This window comes from Fukomys damarensis, unplaced genomic scaffold, assembly GCF_012274545.1.
Source record: "Fukomys damarensis isolate Sample0158 unplaced genomic scaffold, DMR_v1.0_HiC HiC_scaffold_31, whole genome shotgun sequence".
Taxonomy (NCBI): Eukaryota; Metazoa; Chordata; class Mammalia; order Rodentia; family Bathyergidae; genus Fukomys; species Fukomys damarensis.
Window position 1 is genome coordinate 26,934,156 of NW_022900943.1, and position 17,011 is coordinate 26,951,166.

A 17,011-nucleotide genomic window follows, 5' to 3' on the forward strand; every position below is an offset into this window, starting at 1 on the left:
TTATTTTTTGTAATGTTAACATTTTTTTTAAAGAGCTGAATTTAGTTTTCAAATGATCTTTTGAATTCACACCAAAAAGGAAGTCTGCAAGTTGAGTGCAAGTTGGGGAGATACTGTAATCTCGCAGAAGGCTAGATTAAAGGGGGGGTTTGTTATGTTTTCTTCTGGCCTTTTTTATGGCACCTTCTCTTGCTGGGTTTCTGTGATGATTGAAGCTTCGGTCTTCGGTCTTTTCTAATGGGACCTATTAAACAGGAGGCCACTTGTGGGATGAGCATTCCCCAAGAAACCCAAATTAAATTGCTCAGTCTCAAACTAGATACCAGTTAGGACACCATCACTTGTCAGCTGTCTTTAGCTTCAGAGCCCAGTTTCAGCTCATGTGTTCATGAACTTTGGTCCCTTTCCTTTTCTTACTACCTCTTTTTAATTAATGCAAGAAAAGGACCCTAGCTGAGTCGTCTCTTCTGTTTTTTCTCCTTCCTTTCCTTTTTGTTTTCTTTCCCTTTTAAATGCTAACCTCATTGTTAAAACCATATCCTCATGACTGGTACATTTCATTACATCTCTTGTTAGAATGAAAAATCTACTACTCCTGTTTCAAAGTCCAATACCCCTACTCCGCGAACTGATGCGCCCACCCCAGGCAGTAACTCCACTCCGGGACTGAGGCCGGTATCTGGGAAACCACCAGGAGTGGACCCCTTGGGTTAGTAAGAAAAAGTTTCTGTATTGTATTTATGCTTTTGTTTTTAAAAAAGTTAATGTGACTTACGTAGGGCAATACATTAACAGTACTAGTAGCCAGCATTGAGTGGTGATGTATCACCAGGTGGCTGGCACTAAGCATGTCTAGCACACGCTCGGTGTTCAGTAAGGTACGGTGAACGAATGAAGCCCTCTGAATGACTTTGGAGAATATTCAAATAAGTTCATTTGAACCACAGATTGTACTTTAAAAACAAAAAACATTTTTGAGAATGTCTTCGATATCGCTCCCTGTGTTCTTGGATTTCTCTCTCCCCTCCTCCCGTCTTGGTCTGTAGCGTCCAGCCTGAGGACCCCAATGGCTGTCCCTTGTCCCTATCCGACGCCGTTTGGGATTGTGCCCCATGCTGGGATGAACGGGGAACTGACCAGCCCCGGAGCCGCCTACGCCGGCCTGCACAACATCTCCCCGCAGATGAGCGCAGCTGCCGCCGCCGCCGCTGCCGCTGCAGCCTACGGAAGATCGCCAGTGGTATGTTTCCGCAGAGGACTGCTTCAGACCCAGAGGAGAGCATCCATCTTTGCTCAGTGTCGTTTTTATGACAATGAAGTTTTCTGGAGGGATCTGAGCGCATTTGGAAGTAAAGCTGCGTGTGATAGCTTGAGATGTATTTTCTTTTACAAAGCAAGAAAGTTCCTTTTTTTTTTGCATCTTTTTTAAAATCAGCTTTACTTTGCAAATTTTAAATCCACAGAATTAGATAACATAATGAATATAATTAACCCATCATTCTGTCATGAGCTTTGGTAATCAGTAGTACAATTTTGTTAATACGTTTTCCAGCCTTAGTGTGTGACCATTAAATCCTAAAGATATAACTGTTTTTTTAGTGAATACTTGTATCTTTATCTCTAAAATTTTTATTTTCAGAGGATCTGTTTCTGCAGGTTTTAAGAAAGATTACTAGGATAAAGTAAGTTAATGTAACTGTTGGTTTTTGTTCTTTTGTGTGGGAAAAATTCCAGGTGGGATTCGATCCACACCATCACATGCGAGTGCCAGCGATACCTCCGAACCTGACAGGCATCCCGGGAGGAAAACCGTAAGTACCCTGTGCCTTTTCTTTCTGCTCACTGTGTGTCGAGCCCTGGCCTCTTTTAGCCCTTTAGACTTTGAATACTGCTCAACATTGTTGGGCGGAGGCTATTCCTTGTTTACTCTTTGCGGAATATTTTTCATTTTTCCCTAGCACAGGAAAACGTAATAAGGTGAAGTTTTAGACATTCGTTTTAAAATCTCGAGCTTTAACATGGAAATGTGAATTGCAGAGGCAGCTCCAACAGTTAGGTCTTCTCGTGTCTGTTGCTGATTTTCAGGCAGTTCTTTATTCACAAAGTCTGATGATTATGTACAAACCTGGATGCTTAAAATTTAAACATGTTGAGAAGGGATGTGCCAAACTTGAAAGGCGGAAAAGAAATGAGGGCAGTCTTATTCTCAGTCCTACTTCTGGAAAATGTGGCTGGTTCAGCTGACTTCTAGTAATGCTTGGGCTTTTGGACTCTGGGTTCACGTCCTCCTTGAGTCATAGGACGCAAGACACACCAGCTGTTCCAGCCTTCTCTTACCCGTTCTAATTTCTCACTGTATCTCAGTCTGTAATCTTTATTTCACCCCAGTGTCTCTCTTTTTATTACTACCGAGCATAGTTCTTTCTAATCAGCTCTGTCTTCCCGGACAAAAGGACTTTACTGTGAAGTGGCACTGGCTCTGCCTTGAAAATCCCAGCTGGGTTTCCCTCTCCTCCTAGGAAAGCATCCCACGCAGACTTCCCTTGCCTTGGTTATCACGTGTGGGTGTTCTCATCGTTTTGCTGTCGTCAGCATCCTGTTATCATACATAGCTTACACACTGCCGCCTTCCCATTTCCAGTGCCGTGCAGACTTGACCCCTAGTAGCAGCTTGAGGCCTCTTCCCTCTTGCCTGCCTCGGGGCAGTTGCTCTTACCGTGCAGCCATCCCGTAGCCCCTTGCCAGCGGCTCGCTGCCTCTCTTTGGGTCTCTGTCGGGTGATATCAGATCACTTGCCCTGGTACCTCCCTCAGAATGCCACCCCTTCCTCCTTTCCCACTGTTCCTCTCTAGTCCTTATCTTTCTTATGTTTATTTATAGCCTTCATCTCTTCCCATGCCGAACTTTTCGATGTCCAGTTATAGAAGTAACTTCAGTGTCTTAAGTAACACCGAGCTCATAACTGGTGCTCAGACTCTTAAGTGTTTTCAATGAAGAGATGAGTATGTGCTGACGTTTTCTTAGCTAACCTCCCTGTGCTTCTTTCTTCATTTGGTTGTCACCCACATGTTTCTTGTGTGTCCCATGTTCCCAAGCCTGCCTGCTCTTTCAGTGTTGAAGGTGCCTGTTTGGACCCTTTCTTCACTTTCTGTCTGACAAATAAGAACCTTGGCTCTTCCATCTGTAGCTAACTACACTGCAGGCTCTACCCTAATCTTCCCTATTGCATCAAACAATGCCGCCTCCATAGCTGAGTGGCTCAGTAAATATTTGACTGATTAATAAGGGAAACAAAGCAAATGAGAGGTTTGAGTTCCTTGAGAATTGAAGGTATAAACATCAATTATTATAAAATTCTATGTACCTGTGTGTGTTCTGCAAGTTCTTGTTGACTGACTGACAAGTCTTGTTGACCAAGAACTTTGATGTATTTGAAGGTGAAAGTTTGTTCTCTTTCAAGCGGTGACTAAATAACAAGGTCATAGGATTAGTCAAATAACAACTCAAATGCCTACAAATTCCATGCGAAACGGTGTCATGTGTGAGGGAGCTGGAGGGGCTCCTTTGCGGGGGTGCAGTTCCTTTTCAGGGTGCTACATAGACTACTTAGGGAACCAGCAGCTGCATTCACATCTGCAGTATATCTACTACCATGGGTGAGGTGAGCTGCTTGCCTCAGCTTTGCTTAAGGTTGCAAAGGGGCCTGAGTGTTACGTGCATTTAAATAAACAGCAACAATCTGACCATTTGAATGGCTCAGAATTACGTCTGACTTCTGCTGCTTCTGACCTTTGAACCAGGCCTCCCTTCCTTCCTTTAGTTTGACTCTAAATTATAAAATTCTTACTATCTATCCTTGTGGGAAAATCAATGAATTGGAGAGTTTTCTAATGCATTTGGCCAGTGACTCTTTCTTTACCCCTGAAAAAAAAAACCCAAAAAGTCTGTGACATGGTGGATGACATTGACTGTGTCAATAATTTAAGAGTTTGACAGACCCAAGTTTGAATTTTGATTCTGCCAGCTGACCAGCAGAAGAGTGGCTTTACCCACAGTTTCCTAACTTTGTGAGCTTTATTCAGCTCTTCATACCAGAGATGACCACTCCCCGGCAAGAAGGATGCAAGGACGAACATCTCGGTGACATGCTGTTAATTCAGCTCAGTTTTTGATAACGTGGTGGCTGATTACTTAGTCCCAGCACCATTTCCCTCTCAGCTGTCCCAGCATGGGCTGACTTCTTAAGCAGCACAAGATACTTTGTGATTAGGGCCAGAATTGACAAATTTAGATGGATTTGTTGGATTCCATGTTTTCCGTCCTTGGTTTTCTTCATGTAAAGGAGTATCAAGACACAGATTTCCATTCACGTATGCAGATGATGTACCCTTATTATAGGTTTTTACAGCAGAAATGAGCATAATGATTATGTGCCTTTCTACATCATAAGATACAGAATTTGTGAAAGTTGGTCTTGGGTGGCTTTCAACTAAAATCCTTGTGGTGCTAGAACATGAAAGAAACTAAATCACCCAGAGACATTCCTACCACATATGTTAATAAAGTAATTACCTTTCAGGGGCCAAGGATTGAGCTCAGTGGCACCGTGCCTGCCTTACAGGCACAAGGCCCTGAGTTCAATCCCTGGTACTGCAGCAAAACGAAAAAGTAATTTACCCTTTTCCAGAAGAGAATGGTACATGTCTCTGTTTTGGTGTTCTCTACAAAATTCATTGGTATTTTCAAAATTGTAATTAAAAATGCATACTTGAAGCTAATAAGCAGTAGCATTTATTTGATAATTCATATTGAGTTTACTTATCAATTATGGTGGCTGGAATGACTACATAAGTCAAAAATGGACTTTCTCCTTCATCTGCTGAAGTCTTAACTGGTGAAAGTGAGACTTTTTAAAGTAGTGTATAACTTTTTGATTAAAACCAATCACTAATAACATCATGAGATTTGGTGTTCAAATGCAGCAAAAACAAGATCACAGGTTTATGGACTTTGGACTGCTCACAGTTCAGAAGTCTTTCTTTGAAGATGAGTTTGTTTTTAATACAATAAGACTTTCAAAATAGGAATAATATCTAGTGAACAGTAAAAGTTATTATATTGTCATCTGACTTACTGGTGGGTTTCTATGCTAATTTTCTATCATACTTCAGACCATTAATTATGAATCCAACCTTTAAACTTACCTTGTGAGATATTGAAAACTTGAAGATGTTATAAAGTCTGAGAAAGATGACTTTAACATAACAGAACCGAGCTTCTTTATCAAGGAAAAATGAGGTAGAGGTAGGAAGGCCAAGAACTTTCCATCAAAAGATGGTGATGTAAATAAAATAACAACTTGAACTCACATATTAGACCCCACTGAAAGTTTAAAATACAGTACGGTCCTATCCTAATCTCCAGACTGAACGTTTTTCCCAGCTGTCCACTTGCTTCCCCAGGTCTGTTGGAGGACTGCTCTTTGCTCTTAAGCTTTTGCTGTGTGTGTGTGTGTGTGTGTGTGTGTGTACGTGCGCATACACATGCAAGTTGTGGTCACCGCCTCACTCTCTGTACCTTTTCTCTTCAGTCTTACATTTCTAGCTATTTGTTGCATGTCTTAACTAAACAGCTTGTGTATTACTTATACCCCAGATTCGTTCTGTTCAGAAAGTACTGTCACGTATTAGCTCTCCTTCCCTATTTGCTAGTATCGGGTTTCTGGTTTCCTGATTCTCAGAAACTCAGTCATTATCAGCTCCCTACCACATCTCATTCCTTAAGTCCTGCCGAACTTTACATCCGCGGTTACTTCCATCTTGTCTTCCTTGCCACTTCTTGTCCCTGAGTTCTCTTGCCAAGGTTCGAGGATAGTCATTTCTATTCCTCTTACTCATTTGCGGTAGTCACCTTTCCATCATTGACAAAAATACCTGCCCCAGTGAATGTATAAGGAGGAAAGGTTTTGTTTTGGCTCAGATTTCAGTCACGGTCAGTTGGCTTCTTGCTTCCTAGACTGTGGCAAGGCAAATATGTCACAGTGTGCATGGGGAGGGGGGACAAAGGAAGTTGCTCATCTCAGGGCACCAGGAGGTAAGCCTGCAAGACACAGAGGGAAAGATAGGTGTGCCGTGGTAACCTCCACTCGTCCTACCTCATCCCGGAGCCCTCCGCCTAAAGGTTCCACCACCCCTTAGTACCAAGCCTTTATCCAGGCCAGTGGTGGAACATCTAGACTACTGTTTTTCTCTTAACTCAGAAGGTGTTGGTGTATGAGCGTTGTTTTTTCTAAATGAAACCTCAGTGTTCCGGTTTAATTGCAGTGTTGGCACTTTGCAATAAATAAGTAGGCTTTGGGTTGCAGTTTGGGCGCTCATCTCTGAAAGGCTCACATCACTGGTCTAGGCCTTTGGAATGTATTCAGAGCCAAACTATAGTGGCGTCCTGTTCCTTGCAGCTAAGTTTATGTCTTTAGTGGTTTTGCCCCAGTAGTGTCACACTTTCTCTTCACCCAGAAACTTTTTAATCCCCTCTTTGAAGTTCTCGGGCCAGCACTCCACACTTTCCCTTTTGCGGATGTGCAGCTGCCAAATTTGATCACACTGCTCTGGACATCTTCCCCCAAACACTTGCTCTGGGGTCACGTAGGGATAAACAGATTTGAAACCAACGCAGGGATTTCCCAGACCATTTCCCCTCCTCCTTTCGAGTTGTTCTCTTCTCTTTGCTCGCTTCAGCTGCATCTATACTAAAATTGTTCTCTTCTGCATTCTTCCTGCCTACTAACATATTTTTCTCATCTTCCTCCTTCCGTGGTGAAATCCTTCCTTCCTTTAAAACTCACGACTGATACCATGTCTGTCATGAAACATTTATCTTTCTCTTCAAACCACCTCAGAATCATGATTCCCATTGGCGTGTGACCCGGTATGTAGTCGCTTTGATAATTTTCTGATCAGCATTCCTACATGATAAGCCATTTATGAACTAGGCGAGCTGCCTTATAATGCTCTCTTCTCAGCGTATTGTTTGTTTCACAGCACCTGGCTAGATTGTAGTTACTACACAGAGTATTGAGGCATTTACTGTGGTAGGCAGAGAATAGCCCTCTGAGCCTCAGATTCTAACTAGAAATGACTGAGATGACTCCTGGAAATGCTGATCTCCTTACACTCCCCAGTACTTTTTACTAGTTACACATCAAAGAGCTGTTTTAAAGATGGTGTGTACTGGAGCTTTGTTTTTTTCCAACCCCGAATTCTGCGTGTATACTAATAGTGAACAGAAGACACACTATATCCTTTATGCAGTTGGGATCTTGAGGTTCATTTGTATCCTCTAAAAGGAAGTTCTAAGAACACAGGAGGTGCTCACTGAGTGATGAAGCTGAAGAACTTTCTGTTCATGACCTTGGTGAAACTGTGTCTGGTTTCTTAACTGTTTAAATTCTCAGATATCTTTAAAAACCATTTTGAGATTCTAGAGGGAAGAAAGGGATGGCTTTTTAAAGAAATTATCATTAAGAATGTATAACACCATCTGAACCTGGAATAACCTTCCTCTTAATGTTTAGTCTTTATGACCTCTTAATTGCTAAATTAATTAGCCCTTTCTTGGTATCATCCCTCAGGGTCTCAACTTTTTCTTTATGCGCATACTACCTGTCCTTCTCCTTGCCTGAACTGAAAGTTGGCTCTCTCTGGAGGTCGGTCACTCCTTCACATGCCACTCTGTAAGCTGGGGTTGGTGGTGGGGGTGACTTCACATTTTGCTCATATTCAGCAATCCGCAGGGCCAGTGGTGGAGTTGATCTGGTTCATCTGCTCCCTTTTTCCCAGACACTACCAAAACTAAAAACTCTTCCCTTCATTGAAAACCTTGCTTCTTTTCAGACCTGTGCCATTTGACTTTACCCTCTTTTACTTTGCTTGGGTTTTCTCCCAGTTTATTAAGGACTTTGCACATGGCTTAGAGTCTTTTTCTACCCAGAATCAACTATTATTTAGGGTGACTCTGGTGTCCACAAGGACAGTCTCACATAGTAACTTCACTTTGTTCCTTGGACCACCTCTTCTCTAGTGACTGTCTGCCCTACTCAACTTCAGTTACCTGGATTTTCAGGCTCATAACAGTCTGTCATGACCGCTGGTATCCCACCCCAGCCACAACCTTTAAATTGCAAATCCCGCCTCCAGCTTCCTGTCTCCCAAGCCCCAGTCCCTGGTCTGTCTCCAGCAATAGCTTGACTAGTTACCTTTGTGAACCTGCCATCCGCAACCCATTCTTCATCCAGCAGCCACAGTGGTCATTTGATTTCTTAACTGAATCATGTCACTCCCTTGCACAAGTTCCCAGCGGCTTGCCTTGTATTTACAGTGATATCCAAACTTCTCCTCACAGCCTACACACACAGCCCTTGCCTCTCTCTTCAACCCCATATCCTTTCACTCTGTTGAATGCACTCCAGCCTCAAGGACTGTTCCTTCTACATGGCAGTTCTACTCCCACTCGGCACTTTCCCTTCTAAGATGTAGGCTGATATGAAAACAGGGGCTTTTTCACCTCTGATTCCCTCTTACCTAATAGTGTCTTGAATGTATGAAGCTATTAATAAATGTGAGCTAAATGAGCTTGCTCTCTCGCTCTGCTTTCAGTTTTTCCATATTCCTTCTTAACATACTGTCTTGAGATTCCCGCAGTACCAAGGAAAGGAGCTTCTGTTGTTCACAATGCTGACCTCCTGATCTTTTTATAGTTATTCATGTAAGCAGCTCACTAATGCGTGTGCTGTCTGTTCAGCCCCACCAGCTGCTCAGGAGAATGGGGTGTGTGGGTTTCTTCTTCACCCCATCCTGAGAATAGAGCTTGGCACGCAAGGGTACTCAAGAAATATGTTAAGTGGATGAAGTTCTCTGTACATTTTGATGTGATTGACTCTCTTCTCCTTTCCACTTACTGTCTCTGTTAATAATTGACTTGCCTCTCTGACTATTCTTGCTGGAGATTCCTTAACTCTAAGCCTTCGCTTAGATTGGGCAGCTGATGTGCTTCTTACCACATAATGTGCTCCAGGATTACTCTTTCCGACCCCAGAGCTTCAGCTTTCTCTTGTTTGTGGATGACCATACATTATTTCCAGCACTCCTTAATCAAAGCTTTTCCATTTTTCATCAGCCCTCACATTCAGTAAAGACAAATCCTGAACACCCCCTCAGCTTGTACCATTGAGTTAGGTGTCCTTGACAGCTTCACTAGTTTTTGCAGTCACCAAGCCCTAAATTTTAGAGTCCTCCTGTCGTCTCAGATCCCACAGCCAGTGTGTCTCTAAGTCCTATTGATTTCACTCCAGGGTTAGCTTCTATTCATTGGCTTCCTGCCTTCCCACCTCCATCCCATCCAATAGGTCTACGTGCTGCTTTCTTCCTCAACTCTGTAGTCTTCAGAAAAAGCAAAGGACTCCACATCTGACCACCACACCTTGCACAACCGCAGCGTACTCTTGATTGATCTTTCTGCGAACATTTAGGTAGCTGATGAAGACTCCTCAGTTATGGACTAAAGTTTGATAAACATGGCAGGCCTATGGATTTTCACATTAAGAACCTATAAACTTGTCTTTTGATTCTAAACTTCCCCGTGGTTCAGTTCAAGCTCCTATGCTTGGTACACCCATAAGTGCCCTTTGTTATGTCTTTTCTAAACTTCTTCCCATCAACAGCATGTGCCCCAACTCCATACCAAAGGAGCGTGACATAATTTTCCAAATGGGTAGCCCCCAAGACGGACCCAGCTCCCTCCTGCCAGTGGGATCTCCTGCCCAGAGCCCAGCCTGTATCCTGGCTGCCCACTTGTCCCATCCCAAGTTCAGGTGCATTTTAGGACTGGATGCTTTCACACTTGCAGGGCTTTCCTTGGTTATGAACTGGAGGTATTGCTGCCAGTAGGCACTCACTGTTCGTCCTGGGGGGGCTGACACGTGTACTTTTTGTGTCCTCTTGCAATTCCGATTCACTAGGATTTGTGATTATAAAGTCTAGTCAGTGTTAAAATGGGGCTTTAAATTTTAATACATCTGCCTTCTCATCATCTGTGATCTATGCCTGAAGATTTTTAGCTCCTGAGAGCTTCACAGTCTTAGCTTCCTGATTTCCATTAGTTTAGTCACTTGATTGGAGTAAGTTGATCTTTAGGCAAGATCTGATCACAGACCTCAGAGTTGCTGTAAATAGAAGTGCACATTGGTAGAGGGCCCCTAAAAGAGTAGGCGTTGTATATGACAGTTATTTTGACATTAGTAATCGTTAGTTTTCTGAGAGTTAGGTACATGTTCTCCCTTTTAGAGATCAGAAGTAGAGTTCGGAGAGGGTAAGTAACTAGTGAGTGATACACAGCAGCCAGGCTGAGATTTGATTGTGGATTTAGTGGTGTGACTTTGAAGCTTGTGTTATTTCCAGTGGACAAGTAAATTTGACTTGCTTGTACATCTCAAGAAGCACTGAAAATGTCTTTTTTCTAGTTACACTGAGAAGTTTAGTAAAATCTTTTGTACATTCTTCTCTCATTAGAGCCTATTCCTTCCACGTGAGTGCAGATGGTCAGATGCAGCCGGTCCCCTTCCCCCCGGATGCCCTTATTGGACCCGGAATCCCCCGACACGCTCGCCAGATCAACACGCTCAACCACGGGGAGGTGGTGTGCGCGGTGACCATCAGCAACCCCACGCGACACGTGTACACGGGCGGCAAGGGCTGTGTCAAGGTGTGGGACATCAGCCACCCAGGCAACAAGAGTCCTGTCTCTCAGCTGGACTGTCTGGTGAGTGAGCAGGACCAGGGCACGTCATGTCGTTTTGGGCTTCCTGAGGCACAACTGCAGTTGGTTGTATGTGGCACAAGCTTCAGTGTAGGTTTCCAACCCTGACGGGCAAACTGCTTGTTTAACTGAATGATAAACAGATAAACAAACAAACAAAAAAAACTTAAAATGAATGTACACCTGCTTTCCGTGAAAGTGCACCTAGAAATCTTCATATTTTAGAGAGTCATTTTCTACCTCATGTGCCAAACACTAGGGTTCCTCTTAGCTATCGTGTTGACATCTGTCCTTGGGTTTCCTAGGACATTTTAGCCTGGTTTTCCTGCCTTATATCAGTAAAATGTGTTGGTGCATCGGGAGGCAAAGTCATTTTGACATCATTAAATGTTAGATTCCTATAATCTGAAGAATGAGGGGAATTCCTTCTCCTGCCACTTAATACCCCTTGATCAAATCTCTCCTCCATTTGATCTGGCTTCGTCAAACTCATGGTGGCCCTTGAGTTGGTAACATGGGGCCAGGTAGAAGGAAACAGCTCTGGAGGTCGTGACCGCAGTAGCAGGATCCTTGGCAGCCACAGTGTTGAACTGGGCGTTTTAGGGTTGTGAGAGCTGCGTGAGTGTGTGTGAACATCTGTGTGACACGCGTACTTGATCTAGAGCTGTGCGTTGTGATGCTAATTAAGATTAAATATCTCAGTACTAAATTTTGTAGATCAAGTTTAAGTACTTCCTTAATTTCATGTAATTTTCCAGCATTAATCTACTTTATCATTGTCATAAGTATCATTGGCTCATTAAACCAGGAGGGAACACAATACTTTTATGGATTTCTGCTCTCGTGTTAACACTGTTTTCCTTTCCTCATGAGTAATCCTTTGATGGGTTTTGTCTCTGCAGAACAGGGATAACTACATCCGCTCCTGTAGGTTGCTCCCTGATGGTCGCACCCTCATCGTGGGAGGGGAAGCCAGTACTTTGTCCATTTGGGACCTGGCGGCTCCGACCCCGCGCATCAAAGCAGAGCTGACGTCCTCGGCCCCCGCCTGCTACGCCCTGGCCATCAGCCCCGACTCCAAGGTCTGCTTCTCATGCTGCAGCGACGGCAACATCGCCGTGTGGGACCTGCACAACCAGACGCTGGTGAGGTAGGTCAGTGGGATCTACTTAGAGGAGAAGAAGATTGTCCTGCATTATACTAAAGCGCTCTGTGAGTGAGTGTGGGTGTGGGTGTCCAACCAGAGGGATTATAATTATCTCACTAAAAATTGTTAGTGGTCCATTTTAAGATGCTGCCGACAAAATTAATGTAAAGTCTTTCTAAACTATACTTCATAAAATGAGTAGCTCTCTTTTCCTTCTTGGCCTTATGTACTCAGCATCACCAATTCAGATTTTTAAAAATGAAGTCACTTTGACATAATTAATCTACATAAGTTTGCTGTGTCCTCATGAGATCATTTGCCATATGTGCTTGCTAATAAATTATTGTCGATGGCTCTCAGTGAGCCACTGAAAAGACTCTCAGTGCATGACGTAGTCTTAGGTGGCACATGTATCTTGACTTATTCACTCACCAGTCTGCTCCTTAGCTCTTGCCATCGGCCCAGGGACTGTTTACCCCAAAATGCTTTAGATTACCTGTAGTCTCATATTTCAGGACAGATAGTCCCAACACCAGTGTTTATTTGGAAATGAGATTGTATAGGCTTAACATTGGTAGGAGAGGTCCTGAAATGTTTCTCCAGCTGTCTGCCCCTAAGATCACTAACCAAGGGTTGTGATCAGCTAAAGGGTGTGAGGTTATAGTCAACCCTACCTAGAAGGCAACTTGAGTCTGTAAAGAGAAGTAGCCTTTACTCCCTGTCTTTAATTTTGAAGGGCTTTACTCTATACAGTTCAGAAACAAAATAGTCATCGCACTTGTTGCTTTGGGGTAAGGCTCATGTGGGGCTGCTTTGACTCCTTTCCCGGGGTACTGTGTACATTTACCAGGAGTGAACCCTGGGCCTGAGTCCTATCAAGAGCCCTCGGTGTCCTCTTGAGAGCATGACGTTTAGGTTGCTGCTCTCTAGCACTATACGTTCTCATGTCCCCTGTGCTGTCCCCACGGAAGGGATGTCCCGTCCTCTGCAGAAGGGAAAATAATCTGCACAGCCTCTTCCATATTGCAGTGACAGAAAGGTCTCAAAATTATCGCCGGCTAGATCATATTCAGATAGGTACATATTTTTCTTTTGTTAGTTTTAGTTGATTTTCTTTTTTATCCATGGTATAAATGATTTGACTAAGTATTTAAAAACAGGAAATTTATCAGGTGTATTAAACTTGGATTCCTTCATGCCTTCATCCTTTGAATTTGTTGAGATAGGTTTCAGGATGTCCTGAGGATACTAAAGTCCAAGAATGTCTAAGTACCTTGTGTAAAATGGCGTGGTATTTGCATACTTTAAATAATCTTTAGATTATTTAGAATACCTAGTAAAAGGCAAGTGTTATGTAAGTAGTTATGCTCTGTTGTTAAGGGAATAACATCAAGGAAAAAAGTCTGTACATGTTGGGTACAGACAATTTTTTTCTGAATGTTATCTATGCATTGTTGAATCCGTAAATTAGAACTCATAGGGGCCGGGGATTTAGCTCAGTGGTTCCGCTGCCTGCCTCAGAAGTGCAAGGTCTCAAGTTCAATCCTCGGTACCAAAAAAACCTCATGGATATGGAGAACTACCTGAATATGTTTTGGTATTGCTTTGAATAATTAGAAAACATAACAAACCATAGTGAAATCTACAGATAAGTAGACCTGCATTGAAATCGATTGCCAAGGAATTCCACATTGAGTTCCGTTATAAACTAACTTTTCAAGGGCATACCCTCCATTTTGACTGTTTCAGGCAGTTCCAGGGCCACACAGACGGAGCCAGCTGTATTGACATTTCTAATGACGGCACCAAGCTCTGGACCGGCGGCTTGGACAACACCGTCAGGTCCTGGGACCTGCGCGAGGGGCGGCAGCTGCAGCAGCACGACTTCACCTCGCAGGTATGAGCTGTGGGCCCGCGATGTTCCAGATGAAACACAGCGCACCAGAAGAAGGGGTGGCCCTTCTGACCATAGGTTAGTTTGGGTTCCTCCACTCAGCTTTGGTTTCTTCCTATACAATTCAGATTATCTTGATTTCCTTCTTACAGTGTCCCCCAAAGAGACAGTACCTCCTGGTTTAAAAACAAAACAACAAAAAGCAGTCTATCCTCCATAGCCACAATCACCTGTTTTAATTCTAGATCTTTTCTCTGGGCTACTGTCCAACTGGAGAGTGGCTTGCAGTGGGGATGGAGAACAGTAACGTGGAAGTGCTGCACGTCACCAAGCCGGACAAATACCAGTTGCATCTTCACGAGAGCTGTGTGCTGTCCCTCAAGTTTGCCCACTGTGGTAAGCAAGCCCCTTTGTTCTTTTACTGTCAGCTGAAACCATTGCTTCCACTGTCATTGATAGAATCTAAGTCAGATCCTTCAGAATTGTATTAACTCTTCACGATGCCTGCTTCCCTGATACCATGTGGTTTCTGGTGTTAATTGACTTCATCCATATCGTAAGTATAAATGGCTCAGTAAATCCAGGAGAGTAGACCGGGAGGGGCAAAACTCCTGTTTGTTACAAGTGGAGTGGGTTTCTGTGAGGAGTGTTATTCTCTGTAAGGCAAATCTTGGTAACTGACAGGGTAACGCTTATGCTGCCTGTTTTGAAACCCTCTTCCTGTAGGCAAATGGTTTGTAAGCACTGGAAAGGACAACCTTCTGAATGCCTGGAGGACACCTTATGGGGCCAGCATATTCCAGGTAACACCGAGCTGACTTAGACCACACCACGTGTCCTCTCAGAGGCGTAATGCACCTGAGAGCCCTGGATGTTTGACTGTTGTGCCCAGTGGACAGAGGAGGGGGTGCCCGAAGGGCATTGAGCAACACAACCCTGAGGCTTGGGACTGGGGACCCTCTGCACGCCTTCGTTTCTTTTGACATGTCAGGATGGAAGTTTTGAGTCTTCTGTGAAATTTTCGTGTGTGTGTATGTCTTTAAAAAAATTTTTTTTTTATTGTAAAACTTGAGTATTTTGCTTCGATATTCTCTTTAGGATTCTCAGCTCTATTTTTATCACCAGAGAAGAGCATTATAGAACAATAGAGTAAATCTTGATTGATTTTATTTTCCTATTGCCTCAGTGGGAACTTTGTTTTCTTTATTAAATTATTTGTAAAGGGACCAAATTATAGACAAGGTGCATGTGCGCACACACAATATCAGTGAGAATTTCATAGGCAAGTTAGTTCAAGATTTCACTTTTTTAGTCTTCTATATTTAGGATACTGCCTAATGTTCTTTTTTTAGAAATAATAGAACAGATTCGTGGTTGCTTGACCAAGGGCTATTAAGTCATCAGAGTAGATTAATTCAGTTGAATCCAAAATATATTGAGTATAGTCAGTAAGACAAAAACAGTTGGTTGTTGGCTGTCATGAAGCTCATAAATTACAGTGGGCCTTTTCATATGTTATTTTCATATAAATTCATATATTTTTATATCATTCTAGCCATCACTTCTTCAAACAAATGAAATAAAAAATTAGAGTACATCTTTTATAGTAGTAGATATAGGTATCACATTTTCTATGTGTACTGGGCTTTGAACCTAAATTGGAGTTCAGTTGGAATTTTTTGAAAAGTTTGAGAAACATGCTATGATCAGACAGTACTCATTAGTGTCTTGGTTAAAATCCTGTGATTTTTGTTGTTTCTCTCTTTAATGAGCACAGCACAGTACATTTAAAGTTAACATTAACCCCTTTATAGCATGCACGCTGCACACAAAGCATTTAGGTCCGGTATATTTCTCTTTCCATTTGTCAAAGCTCTCTCCTCTTAGAAGTCTGTGTTGTATTTTCCCTCTGAGAGCATTAGGCTTCTTACTGGTATTTTTACTTATCTCAGAAAATAACAGTATTTTCCGTTCTGTTGCCCGTGTATTACTTCCGTGAACTCTGAGGTGGTAGGACAGGGACATTGTCGGCCTCTTTGCCTTTGAAGGGGACTGAGACTCAGACAGGTTGAGGGATGCGTCTGCTGATCTGAACTCCACCTAGATCCAGATCATCTGATGAAAGTGGAAGGATTTGCAGACCAATAATGCCTGACTTCACTGTCTGGAGAATAGGTCTAGACATAGGGACTTCCTTGTTTCATCAGCCTGAGTGCTCATACCCCCGGCTCGCCTACCTCCCTGGTGTCCCCGAGGCCCAATCCAGTGCTTCCATTTTTAGGAAGCCTGTGCCTGCCTTTCCCCAGTGCAGTTCCTGTTTGCTCCATGGAGCCTGTTACCTTCACATCTTCTTCAAGTCTTCAGGGCCTGCGTCCAAGCTCTATAGGATTTTCCTCTCTTATTTAACGTGTTTTATTATACGCTTCCTTTTTAGTCCAAAGAATCCTCATCGGTGCTGAGCTGTGACATCTCTGTGGATGACAAGTACATCGTCACCGGCTCAGGAGACAAGAAGGCCACAGTCTATGAAGTTATTTATTAAGGACAAATCTTCATGAGAATTGGACTCCTCCTTGTAGCACTTTGCGCTCTCATCTTTTTGTTTATCCGTTTGTTTGTTCACTCCCTTTCCCTGCATCTAAAACTAAGGATTTCAAATGCTCATTGCAGTTGTGGAGTTTAATTCCCTTCCTTAACCCCACTTCCTCCTTGCTATTGAATTGTGAATACTCTTAAGAACCTGTGATACCAAATCTTCAGTTGTCTATTTGGAAGAACATGGAATAAGCATACTTAACAGTGAATGGAATCTTTAATTATGTATTATATTTGTAATATATTTATTTTGTTTAAAGAAGGCTTTCTAACAATGACTGACTAAATAAAGCTGTCTGCTCCTGCATTGATAACGAAGGTGCGTTGTATTTGATACACTTCCCCCCCTTTTTTTGGTAAAGGGGGGGAAAGGAAGATTTAAAATAATTGATTAAAAATGTCACTAAGTGTAGACTATTAACTGTATAGAGATGTGAAATGTGTAATTACACATGGAAGCAATATGTTGCTGTGTTGTTCTTAGACCTTTTTTTTTGTTTGTTTATTTCTGTTTTCTACTTATTTTAAAAGATATTTGGAAATCTGGCTGAACAATTAGAACA

General features: G+C 42.8%; 1 protein-coding gene across 4 annotated transcripts in view; it reads left to right on the forward strand.

Moving 5' to 3' along the window:
• The window catches only part of Tle4 (TLE family member 4, transcriptional corepressor), a 137,952-nt gene extending 121,365 nt beyond the window's left edge, over positions 1-16,587 (forward strand). For all 4 annotated transcript variants that reach the window (XM_019210208.2, XM_019210209.2, XM_019210210.2 and 1 more), the window contains 9 exons: positions 577-709; positions 1,047-1,240; positions 1,735-1,811; positions 10,566-10,815; positions 11,715-11,962; positions 13,709-13,856; positions 14,099-14,249; positions 14,580-14,656; positions 16,288-16,587. In XM_019210208.2, the coding sequence (XP_019065753.1) occupies positions 577-709; positions 1,047-1,240; positions 1,735-1,811; positions 10,566-10,815; positions 11,715-11,962; positions 13,709-13,856; positions 14,099-14,249; positions 14,580-14,656; positions 16,288-16,395 (1,386 nt within the window). In that variant the 3' untranslated portion in view covers positions 16,396-16,587. The remainder of the gene's footprint in view (positions 1-576; positions 710-1,046; positions 1,241-1,734; positions 1,812-10,565; positions 10,816-11,714; positions 11,963-13,708; positions 13,857-14,098; positions 14,250-14,579; positions 14,657-16,287) is intronic.
• Positions 16,588-17,011: the final 424 nt, after the last annotated feature.